Consider the following 12720-nt stretch of genomic DNA (forward strand, 5'->3'; position numbering starts at 1 on the left):
TGGAACCCCAGTTGGCGACCACCCCGGTAACGCGACCATTCAACCCCGGTTCCATGAGTGGTCGTGTTACCGGGGTTCCACTGTATTTGGATCTTGTTACGCCACTTTCGCTCAATAGTGACAATGCTTCGGTACAACATAAAACTCGTAAAATGATACGGTCGCAAGTGCATTACATGTATGCCTATTGATATAGCTGATGGTCCAGTCACTGTCCTTCATGTCCTTGTCTGGATTGAGCGGTCGACTTGAATAGTATCAGAACTCAGTGCATCCACCGGGCAGTCTGGTCAGGTATAATCCCGATGTGATGGCGATGCTTGTGTAGCAGACGATTTCCAGATGATGCAGCAGATCTCTCTTCAGGCGCAAGGCCTCCCTGACTTGGGCAGTTGGTTCCAAAGGTTGCGAGGGAGACCTGCTGCGCTGACTATAAGGCCTGCACCTCTGAAAGCTGCCTAAAAGGAGCTTTTCGATCATTGATGTGATTTTGTGTTTCTTGTTTCAGGGTGGCAGCCCTTCTCCCCGTCCAATAAGCTGTGTGGTGCAGACTACATGACTGGTAATGGTGGTGTCATCATGTCGCCAGGATTTCCCCGCTTCATGTCTAATGTCGAGTGTACCTGGATGATTAAGGTACACGAGGACAGTAAAATACTGCTGGCTTTTCTCGACCTTCGGTTAGGTCCTTCGAGTAAGTATCCTTGGCAATTAATATCGAATAGAAGGGTATCTGTTGCTCTTGAGGCGAAGGAAACGATGACACAAACGATCTTAAAGCTTTATCTCGTATTCTGACAGCCGTTACCAAAACTAGAAAGACAGAAAGCCATACATGTCTGAAGAATTTTCTACTTCGATAATTCACACTTTCTATCTAAATGCTTCTCCTTTTCAGCTCATTGCAGGGATAGCTTTGTTTCCATCTATAATGGGTTTGCCAGCTCCAACGACAGACCCATAGAGAAAGTCTGTGGTCAGCTCAATTTCTACAATAAAGGCGTAAAGGAATTCTTATCCAATAGTTTCCGTGTGGTGATACGGTAAGTCTACTGACTGAAAACTGGTAACTGACGCACTCCTATCAGGCCTTCTCCTCAGTGGTAATCAGATGAATGGATCGAGCTTCATTAACGGGATCTAGACTAGCAAAACCATGAAAGAAGCGCTTTGCATGTCTGAACTGAGAGAAATTATTCTTCACCTCATGTATTAGGACTAACCTTTGCCTTGCATCATACAGTCTATCACCAGCTTGAAATGGGTCATGGTCAAGTCTGGACTCCTGAGGAAGTCCCTTCGTCTTCCTAAACATGCGTCCAGAGTGTAGGTAAAGTCTGGTTGTCTCCATCAACGAGCAGAACTGATCGAGATCAAGGTCTCTATACCCCTAATGATTGCTATATCAAGTTAGACTTTGGGTGGAAACAAACTATGTCATGTCCTTCTACCTTCAACTCTACTTCAGTGGGAGCCTGACAACAGTTAGTTCATTCAATTTCAGCTACACAGCAGGGTCTTCCAGTGATGTTGATACCGTGGGCTTCAAAGTGGTCTGGTCTGCGGTTACTATACCTCATGATAGTAAGTATACCAACACCAAAATCAATGCATCGTTCTGTCACGTGAATATCAACCCACTGTAACTGACTTTCAGCAAAGGGAACAGGGGTTGAGGTTGCATTTCAACTGTGCTTTGCGGGAGTTGTTCCTGCAACAGACAAATGCTGGCGTGCAGAACGCAACGTGGTAAGTGGACTCCACCAGACTCTCTCCTTAAGAGAGGACTGCCACGGTCAAGTAGACTTGAACTGAGGGAATCTCCACGATGTTCCGCTGGTCTCTTTGATCATTCGCAAGGCATTTATACAAACCAATGGTTCATATAGCTCCCGCTTACGTCTCAAGCTCTATGGTTGCAAGTTGGCCTCATTCCCACCGTTCAAAGTTCCTTGGGGCGTTCATGGTACTTCAACAGCAGTGTCACATTGTTCCTCAAATATCGCAAAGGTGAATGGTTTCATTCATCAAGCAGCTTAGCGTTCCGGTAATTCCGAATCTGCTATCGGATTCTCTCGATGTCGAAATCCGATACGGGTAGATTTACCTTCGATCCATCACACGCCGAACTCAGAAAATAGCAAGGATCTCCAGAGCAGCCAAGTTAAGTAGGCTCGATGCTCAGGAAATCCGGCACCGAGCCTCATCATTACCCTAGAGAGTAGACGGTGTTTGCATTCAGTCGTTAATCCGCCCGGAGCGTGACTTGCGACACTAATTCTATCTGCAGGTTGCGTTGGGGGAAAGAATAAGCCAACTGTTGAGGTGATTGAATTTTCTCTCGGGGATGAAGAAAAAATCAATGCCCTCGAAAATTTCTGTAAAAATTGTGCTTAAGGACTCGAACAAGTTGAGAGATGACAGTTTTTAGTGGGTTTGAGTTTTTCAAACTGCGTAAGGTGTACTCCTTCAGTGCCTGCATGCCAATGGAATCCCCTAACGGCATATCCCAATGAAGATAGGGTTTAATGTACTTTCTCATCATGTATCATGTTACCTCAACCTTGAAGGGTTTAAGACAAAGTTCTTTCGCTGTTTTGGACTTTGTTAGCGTCCATAAGAAGTGACTGACATCATCGGGAGTATTGGGATGATTTCTCCCATTGTTTGAATCTAATTCGAATCCGCGCCTGATAAACGTTCATGGATGAAAAATGGAAAGAAGACCTTTTAAAAAAACGAAAAAATACATTCGCCGGGGTTCGAACCCATGACCACCCAATCTAAAGCGCAGCGCTCTCACCGCTGAGCTATCAGGGCGTTCATGTTTGACGTGAGATATTCGGCAATCTGAAGACAGGCCTTAGGGTACGCGCCATGATTGTGGCTAGGTCACGCTGGCGGAAGAGTAATTGGGTGCAAATAGTTCCAAGGTGTCCGTATAACTGAATATTACTATAGATATTTCTTAATATATCGTATATATATAGCTCGGTGATTTTATTGAAAATGTCTGCAGTTGATTTAAATGTTTGAATGGTTTAAAAACAAAATTTTTAGAAGCGAGGTCAACAGGGTCAGAAGAAATAGTTTTTGGCGCCAATGATGTCGGCAATGGCAGATTTGAATTAAGATTCGAGTCGATTCTTTTGGAAGCCGAAAGGGCGGATGCACAGGGCAATTGCATTTAGAAAGCTCCGCCGACTGATAGTCAAACCATTCCCTGGAGTGCACGAAAACCTGCAATGAGGGTGTACTTCAGCTTGAAAAGTTCGCGGGTGAAGGGTTTTTTTTCATGATGATATTGATAATGATAATAATGATGATGGTTTAAGAGCGCTGGCGGATCCAGGAACTGGAAGAAGAGGGAGTGTGCACTGCATTTCTCATCAAAATTGCTGCACTACAGGTGGGTTCCAAAACTTCATGGTCAATTTCAAAGATTCTATAACAATCAGGGGGCGTGCCTCTGGTGCACCCCCTTGGATACGCGCCTGATAAACGTTCATGGATGAAAAATAGAAAGAAAGCTTTTGAAAAAAGACGAAAAATAAGATTCGCCAGGGTTTGAATCTAATTCGAATCCGCGCCTGATAAACGTTCATGGATGAAAAACGGAAAGAAGACCTTTTAAAAAAACGAAAAAATAGACATTCGCCGGGGTTCGAACCCATGACCACCCAATCTAAAGCGCAGCGCTCTAACCGCTGAGCTATCAGGGCGTTCATGTTTGACGTGAGATATTCGGCAATCTGAAGACAGGCCTTAGGGTACGCGCAATGATTGTGGCTAGGTCACGCTGGCGGAAGAGTAATTGGGTGCAAATAGTTCCAAGGTAACCGTATAACTCAATATTACTATAGATATTTCTTAAAATATCGTATATATATAGCTCGGTGATTTTATTGAAAATGTTTGCAGTTGATTTAAATGTTTGAATGGTTTAAAAACAAAATTTTTAGAAGCGAGGTCAACAGGGTCAAAAGAAATAGTTTTTGGCGCCAATGATGTCGGCAATGGCAGATTTGAATTAAGATTCGAGTCGATTCTTTTGGAAGCCGAAAGGGCGGATGCACAGGGCAATTGCATTTAGAAAGCTCCGCCGACTGATAGTCAAACCATTCCCTGGAGTGCACGAAAACCTGCAATCAGGGTGTACTTCAGCTTGAAAAGTTCGCGGGTGAAGGGGTTTTTTTCATGATGATATTGATAATGATAATAATGATGATGGTTTAAGAGCGCTGGCGGATCCAGGAACTGGAAGAAGAGGGAGTGTGCACTGCATTTCTCATCAAAATTGCTGCACTACAGGTGGGTTCCAAAACTTCATGGTCAATTTCAAAGATTCTATAACAATCAGGGGGCGTGCCTCTGGTGCACCCCCTTGGATACGCGCCTGATAAACGTTCATGGATGAAAAATAGAAAGAAAGCTTTTGAAAAAAGACGAAAAATAAGATTCGCCAGGGTTTGAATCTAATTCGAATCCGCGCCTGATAAACGTTCATGGATGAAAAATGGAAAGAAGACCTTTTAAAAAAACGAAAAAATACATTCGCCGGGGTTCGAACCCATGACCACCCAATCTAAAGCGCAGCGCTCTAACCGCTGAGCTATCAGGTCGTTCATGTTTGACGTGAGATATTCGGCAATCTGAAGACAGGCCTTAGGGTACGCGCAATGATTGTGGCTAGGTCACGCTGGCGGAAGAGTAATTGGGTGCAAATAGTTCCAAGGTAACCGTATAACTCAATATTACTATAGATATTTCTTAATATATCGTATATATATAGCTCGGTGATTTTATTGAAAATGTTTGCAGTTGATTTAAATGTTTGAATGGTTTAAAAACAAAATTTTTAGAAGCGAGGTCAACAGGGTCAAAAGAAATAGTTTTTGGCGCCAATGATGTCGGCAATGGCAGATTTGAATTAAGATTCGAGTCGATTCTTTTGGAAGCCGAAAGTGCGGATGCACAGGGCAATTGCATTTAGAAAGCTTCGCCGACTGATAGTCAAACCATTCCCTGGAGTGCACGAAAACCTGGAATCAGGGTGTACTTCAGCTTGAAAAGTTCGCGGGTGAAGGGGTTTTCTTCATGATGATTATAGGGCCGTTTAGACGACAGGCGAAAAGACCGCATTCGGATCGAATCTGGATGAATCCGGATTAAAACCACCCAAGGCGATGGTACCTTTTTAGTCCGGATGCAACCACATTGATCCGGATCTTTTTGCGTTTACACGACGAAAAATTAATCCGGATTCGGGACGCATCCGGATTTTTTCGCGTCGTCTAAACGGCCCTATTGATAATGATAATAATGATGATGGTTTAAGAGCGCTGGCGGATCCAGGAACTGGAAGAAGAGGGAGCGTGCACTGCATTTCTCATCAAAATTGCTGCACTACAGGTGGGTTCCAAAATTTCATGGTCAATTTTAAAGATTCTATAACAATCAGGGGGCATGCCTCTGGTGCACCCCCTTGGATACGCGCCTCAAAACGTTCATGGATGAAAGTAGAAAGAAAGCTTAAAAAAAACGATATAAGATTCGCCAGGGTTTGAATCTAATTCGAATCCGCGCCAGATAAACGTTCATGGATGAAAAATGGAAAGAAGACCTTTTAAAAAAACGAAAAAATAGACATTCGCCGGGGTTCGAACCCATGACCACCCAATCTAAAGTGCAGCGCTCTAACCGCTGAGCTATCAGGGCGTTCATGTTTGACGTGAGATATTCGGCAATCTGAAGACAGGCCTTATGGTACGCGCCATGATATAGCTGGCATGGAATTCGTCTCTGAGATAAACATTTTGATTCTAATGACAGGCCGGGACACTTGACTGGTCAAAGTTAGAGTAAGAAGTGAGAGATGGAGAACTCCCGGAGAGAGATCCCTAGTGGTAGGTAAGATGCTCTCTAGTAGGGCAAGCATGAACTGGAGACAAAACGGTCTGATGAACCTTCTAAATTCTTGTCCTTTCGTCCTCACTTCCAGCGAAAGATTGTAACCAGTTTCTATGCAGAGGTGGACAGTTGTGTCTGGACAACGCGGGCCTGGTGTGCGAGGACCTGAAGAACTACTGCATCGACAACTCTCTCATATGTAACAACGTGCCCAATTGCGGCACATTCGATGCGAGTGATGAGAAGCAATGTAAGTTCAGGTGGCAAAACCTAGATCGTGTCTTCGGGAGAAGACATAATATCGACCGTTTAGAATCCTCAAATCAATCGCCACGCCGGCCATTTAGAAACCCCAAGGAGTTATAACCGGCCTGCCTAAGTAAATTTGTGCTTGAATGGTTCTTAGGAATGGTTATTGAAATTCATCGTGATCTAAAAGAACCTTGGGAAGGACATGAACAAATTCGTTCCATGATAAAGTTGCGGTCTCTGTCATGATATACTTTTGTGATCTGTCTGACGAAAGAATATGCCGCATGATTTTTGTCACTGTGGTGCCACCTGGAATTTCACGTAAACCATTTATTTCTCTGTTTCAGGTCTGGGTCCTTTCATCAACAGGACCATCATCATCGCCATGTCAGTCATCGCCTTCCTCGTGGTCGCCATAGTAATAACTGTCACCATCTACATCACCTACCGTAGAGGGATATTGTGCATCAAGCCCGCGCCGAAAGTGAAAAGCATGAGCGTGAAACTACGACGCTTGGAGAACAGTCCAACAGAGAGACGGAGCAAAGCATTGAACTCACACTCTCACGAAGATAAAATTAAAACGTTTGAATCAGAGAAAAATAACACGCATTTAACTATGAATTCTAATTCTAAGGAACAGAATAATTTAAATACTGATTTAGATTTGGCGGAGTCACCGGGGCAGATACGGCGGGGAGATCGCGGCCTGGAGAAGAACTCGTACCATCTCATTGTCAGTTGCCATTCGGACGATGAGAATGTTGAAAAGGTATGACACGCAGTGGCGGCTGGAAAAACTTTTTTACTGGTTGTATAAAGATGTATATAAAATTATGATACTGTATGATCTAATAGTCTGAAAGACCATGTTGTACATATATCACATTCTAATAATGGTGGCGCAGTTTTAGGCGGGAGAATATTAGGCGCCATTCGTCTACGGGACACATCCTGCCTAAGACTGTTACTCGCAACGTCACAACCAGAAGACAATCACTAGAGGGTTTATTTAGTTACTTTATCTTAGATTATTGTCGGTATAAAGGCATCATTAGGATTACCATAACAGTCATCCATGTCATCAGTATTTGAATACTCCAGGGAAAGGGTGAAAATCTGCATCCATTAAGACCGTAGAATAAGAGAGCTTATGGGATTTATCTATACGCTGTGATATGTCTGCTTTATCTTTAACAACCTGACTCCTGTGGCTGCGTGGCACAACCTGACCTCCTGACAATAGCACATCCTTAAAAGTCACTAATATCGTGACGTCTAGAGGTTGTCCTTGGATGATCGGTTGTGTATGCGACTGTAAGCTTGGTTCTCTCTTCCACTACCATGTTATCGACGTCTTTCTATTGAAACTTCCATCGGATCTCCAAAGAATAAGAATCTATAGTTCGTACGTTTTTCAATGAGACTATTCTAGGAGTATAACCCAAGTTTATCCAAATTAGTTAGATGATCACCAATGAACACCAACAATGTGTAATCAGTGCTTGCTGGGGTAGAATACCTGAAGGCATAAATAGTATTTCAGCTAAATGACTCTTGGCATAGGTGCTATGGTCATCGAAAAGTTGGATGTTCCATGGTTGCACGATGTGCAGAACAATAACTTTTATAAACAAGCACAAAGACGACAATTGATAGCATAATCGGATATTTCCAAAACTAGTCTTCCTTTCTCTAGAGGCTTTATCAAGAAAATCCTATTCGAAACAATAGTGATTGAATATTCGATCAGCAGAAGCTGTTTCAGAATGTTCTTGCTGGACAACACTAGCGTGCGAGGGGCGGGGTTTGGCAGACCGAAAGAGCGGCACATCCGCCGTCTTCCCAACTCGCTCGAGAAATGACATGCGCCGCCACAACTACACTGAATCGGTCTTGGCTGAACTCCCCGCTCTCGTTTGGTCCTGCTCTCGCAGTGTCGGCAACACAGCGGAGCTGCCAAAGCCGATTTAGCCAGGCTGTGATTGTCCATCTCTATCACCTGTTGGTAGGTCGGGGGAGCAGTCAGGTCCAATTTGGTCGTGTCGTGACTGTCACATCTTTCTCTTAGTGTCCTCAACGCAGTTGAACTGCCAAGGTTGATTTGGCGTCACTTGTGTGGGCAAATTCACACACCTCACGTGGCCACTGTTGTTTATTGTTGTGTTGCTGATTACTTTTACCTCCAAAAAAACTTTGATTTTACTTCTTGTGTTTTGGTTGTATTGATTGATACGCTGTCATGTGCCTCTTCCAAAATCATACACTGGGCAAAATCTGTAGGAACATTATTTGTCATGGAATCGAACTTCTGATAGAAGCTGATATTTCCTGTTAGTGTTAGATGGACCATTTTTGAGAACAGGTGAGAATTGCATCTGACGTTGATAAGGTGTGGACAATGACTTGACTGAGAGTTTAGATCTGCTTTGGTCATTAAGTTTGTTACAAACAGAACAAGCTTTGGTATAGACACGATCATGTAACTGTCTGTGAATACCATACATGAGTGCATTTATAGAACTTTTATAAATAAATTAGTCTCTTATATAATCATTTATCCTATTCATTGATCGTATCTCGCCCTCCTTGGTTGTGAAACCCACCGCCACCGCGTCAAGGCTGTTTCTGGCCATGGGTGGTCTTTAGAGGATGTCCCTTACAAAAGATGTGTCTCAATTCCACCATGGTAAATCTACAATTCATCATGGTAAACAGACAGCACTTCACCATGGTGAATTGGGACGGTGAGAAATATTTACCATGGACAGCATGGTATCTGGTCCTACTGACGAAATCTGGAAGCACCAAAAACCGCATATCAAGAACAGTGCACTGACTATGGACAACAATGCAGGAGAAGACTTGTCACAACCTGGCAAAAACATCACAGGTTTCAGATGACTACATCACCATGGTGCTTGGGTCGTCACTGCCAAAAAAGTGTGACTTACCATTTCTTTGAACCACTGAATGCAAGGTTTCTGCTGCAGCCAGGCTGGCCAATATGGACAAGGGTGATTGTGACAGTGGCAAGAGATGGTTCAAGGTGCTCACTGATAATCCCCACTGACCAACAACAGAGACAAACAAACAACAAAGCTTGATTTACGGGCAGTTTCTAATGTGGAGTTTAATTTCTTACAAAACTGGTCCTCCAGGATTTAACTATGAATTCTAATTCTAAGGAACAGAATAATTTAAATACTGATTTAGATTTGGCGGAGTCACCGGGGCAGATACGGCGGGGAGATCGCGGCCTGGAGAAGAACTCGTACCATCTCATTGTCAGTTGCCATTCGGACGATGAGAATGTTGAAAAGGTATGACACGCAGTGGCGGCTGGAAAAACTTTTTTACTGGTTGTATAAAGATGTATATAAAATTATGATACTGTATGATCTAATAGTCTGAAAGACCATGTTGTACATATATCACATTCTAATAATGGTGGCGCAGTTTTAGGCGGGAGAATATTAGGCGCCATTCGTCTACGGGACACATCCTGCCTAAGACTGTTACTCGCAACGTCACAACCAGAAGACAATCACTAGAGGGTTTATTTAGTTACTTTATCTTAGATTATTGTCAGTATAAAGGCATCATTAGGATTACCATAACAGTCATCCATGTCATCAGTATTTGAATACTCCAGGGAAAGGGTGAAAATCTGCATCCATTAAGACCGTAGAATAAGAGAGCTTATGGGATTTATCTATACGCTGTGATATGTCTGCTTTATCTTTAACAACCTGACTCCTGTGGCTGCGTGGCACAACCTGACCTCCTGACAATAGCACATCCTTAAAAGTCACTAATATCGTGACGTCTAGAGGTTGTCCTTGGATGACCGGTTGTGTATGCGCCTGTAAACGGTTCTCTCTTCCACTACCATGTTATCGACGTCTTTCTATTGAAACTTCCATCGGATCTCCAAAGAATAAGAATCTATAGTTCGTACGTTTTTCAATGAGACTATTCTAGGAGTATAACCCAAGTTTATCCAAATTAGTTAGATGATCACCAATGAACACCAACAATGTGTAATCAGTGCTTGCTGGGGTAGAATACCTGAAGGCATAAATAGTATTTCAGCTAAATGACTCTTGGCATAGGTGCTATGGTCATCGAAAAGTTGGATGTTCCATGGTTGCACGATGTGCAGAACAATAACTTTTATAAACAAGCACAAAGACGACAATTGATAGCATAATCGGATATTTCCAAAACTAGTCTTCCTTTCTCTAGAGGCTTTATCAAGAAAATCCTATTCGAAACAATAGTGATTGAATATTCGATCAGCAGAAGCTGTTTCAGAATGTTCTTGCTGGACAACACTAGCGTGCGAGGGGCGGGGTTTGGCAGACCGAAAGAGCGGCACATCCGCCGTCTTCCCAACTCGCTCGAGAAATGACATGCGCCGCCACAACTACACTGAATCGGTCTTGGCTGAACTCCCCGCTCTCGTTTGGTCCTGCTCTCGCAGTGTCGGCAACACAGCGGAGCTGCCAAAGCCGATTTAGCCAGGCTGTGATTGTCCATCTCTATCACCTGTTGGTAGGTCGGGGGAGCAGTCAGGTCCAATTTGGTCGTGTCGTGACTGTCACATCTTTCTCTTAGTGTCCTCAACGCAGTTGAACTGCCAAGGTTGATTTGGCGTCACTTGTGTGGGCAAATTCACACACCTCACGTGGCCACTGTTGTTTATTGTTGTGTTGCTGATTACTTTTACCTCCAAAAAAACTTTGATTTTACTTCTTGTGTTTTGGTTGTATTGATTGATACGCTGTCATGTGCCTCTTCCAAAATCATACACTGGGCAAAATCTGTAGGAACATTATTTGTCATGGAATCGAACTTCTGATAGAAGCTGATATTTCCTGTTAGTGTTAGATGGACCATTTTTGAGAACAGGTGAGAATTGCATCTGACGTTGATAAGGTGTGGACAATGACTTGACTGAGAGTTTAGATCTGCTTTGGTCATTAAGTTTGTTACAAACAGAACAAGCTTTGGTATAGACACGATCATGTAACTGTCTGTGAATACCATACATGAGTGCATTTATAGAACTTTTATAAATAAATTAGTCTCTTATATAATCATTTATCCTATTCATTGATCGTATCTCGCCCTCCTTGGTTGTGAAACCCACCGCCACCGCGTCAAGGCTGTTTCTGGCCATGGGTGGTCTTCAGAGGATGTCCCTTACAAAAGATGTGTCTCAATTCCACCATGGTAAATCTACAATTCATCATGGTAAACAGACAGCACTTCACCATGGTGAATTGGGACGGTGAGAAATATTTACCATGGACAGCATGGTATCTGGTCCTACTGACGAAATCTGGAAGCACCAAAAACCGCATATCAAGAACAGTGCACTGACTATGGACAACAATGCAGGAGAAGACTTGTCACAACCTGGCAAAAACATCACAGGTTTCAGATGACTACATCACCATGGTGCTTGGGTCGTCACTGCCAAAAAAGTGTGACTTACCATTTCTTTGAACCACTGAATGCAAGGTTTCTGCTGCAGCCAGGCTGGCTAATATGGACAATGGTGATAGTGACAGTGGAAAGAGATGGTTCAAGGTGCTCACTGATAATCCCCACTGACCAACAACAGAGACAGACAAACAACAAAGCTTGATTTACGGGCAGTTGCTTATGTGGAGTTTAATTTCTTACAAAACTGGTCCTCCAGGATGGGAACCAACAATAAATACAATAATACAACCGAATGTACAGAGACATGAATTAGAAGGAGACAATGCCAATCAAAACTTGGTCATTTTCCATTCAAACATACAAAATTAAATGCTTAGAAAAACATGATGTTCAGAATAAAAAATAAACATACCGGAAGTGGCATCTTGCCTCCCAGCTGTTGAGTTGACGAGTATTCCATACCCTGAAGCAAGTGCACTTACTCCATACCCTGAAGCAAGTGCACTTACTCCAAAACCTGAAGCAAGTGCACTTACTCCATACCCTGAAGCAAGTGCAATTACTCCAAAACCAAAAGCAAGTGCACTTACTCCAAAACCTGAAGCAAGTGCACTTACTCCATACCCTGAAGCAAGTGCAATTACTCCAAAACCAAAAGCAAGTGCACTTACTCCATACCCTGAAGCAAGTGCACTTACTCCAAAACCTCAAGTTGTATTACATGTAAAGGGACACGTAATGCCATCAGAGCATTAATTAGTGAGGCCCATCCTGGTCTGAGAGTTTACATATTCCGATTGAATGGCTTTGTCTTGAGTGAATTCAGAGAATACTCACCAGGACACATCAACAGGCATTAGAACACTAAAGTTTCTTATCTAATAGAAACCCCAACCCTCCCCACCCCAATTCTATCCAAAGGCCACCAACCACAAAAAACTAAATACTAAATAGGCCAAACATGCCAATTAGGTTGTAGCTTTAACAAATTACAGTCAAAGACTCAAACTCAAAGAAATTCAGCCATTTAAACATCATTAACAGAAGCAACTTTCATGAAAACGTGAGACACATGATCTTTTAGAAAACGATCCTCCTGACTCG

The 12720-nt window shown here is 43.0% G+C and overlaps 1 protein-coding gene across 1 annotated transcript in view; it reads left to right on the forward strand.

Moving 5' to 3' along the window:
- Window positions 1-8703, forward strand: part of LOC135487468 (cubilin-like) — a 56527-nt gene extending 47824 nt beyond the window's left edge. The window contains exons 6-10 of the mRNA XM_064771149.1: window positions 509-694; window positions 899-1043; window positions 1505-1584; window positions 6002-6160; window positions 6510-8703. Coding sequence (XP_064627219.1) covers window positions 509-694; window positions 899-1043; window positions 1505-1584; window positions 6002-6160; window positions 6510-6940 — 1001 coding nt within the window. The 3' untranslated portion in view covers window positions 6941-8703. The remainder of the gene's footprint in view (window positions 1-508; window positions 695-898; window positions 1044-1504; window positions 1585-6001; window positions 6161-6509) is intronic.
- Window positions 8704-12720: the final 4017 nt, after the last annotated feature.

This window comes from Lineus longissimus, chromosome 5, assembly GCF_910592395.1.
Source record: "Lineus longissimus chromosome 5, tnLinLong1.2, whole genome shotgun sequence".
Lineage (NCBI taxonomy): Eukaryota > Metazoa > Nemertea > Pilidiophora > Heteronemertea > Lineidae > Lineus > Lineus longissimus.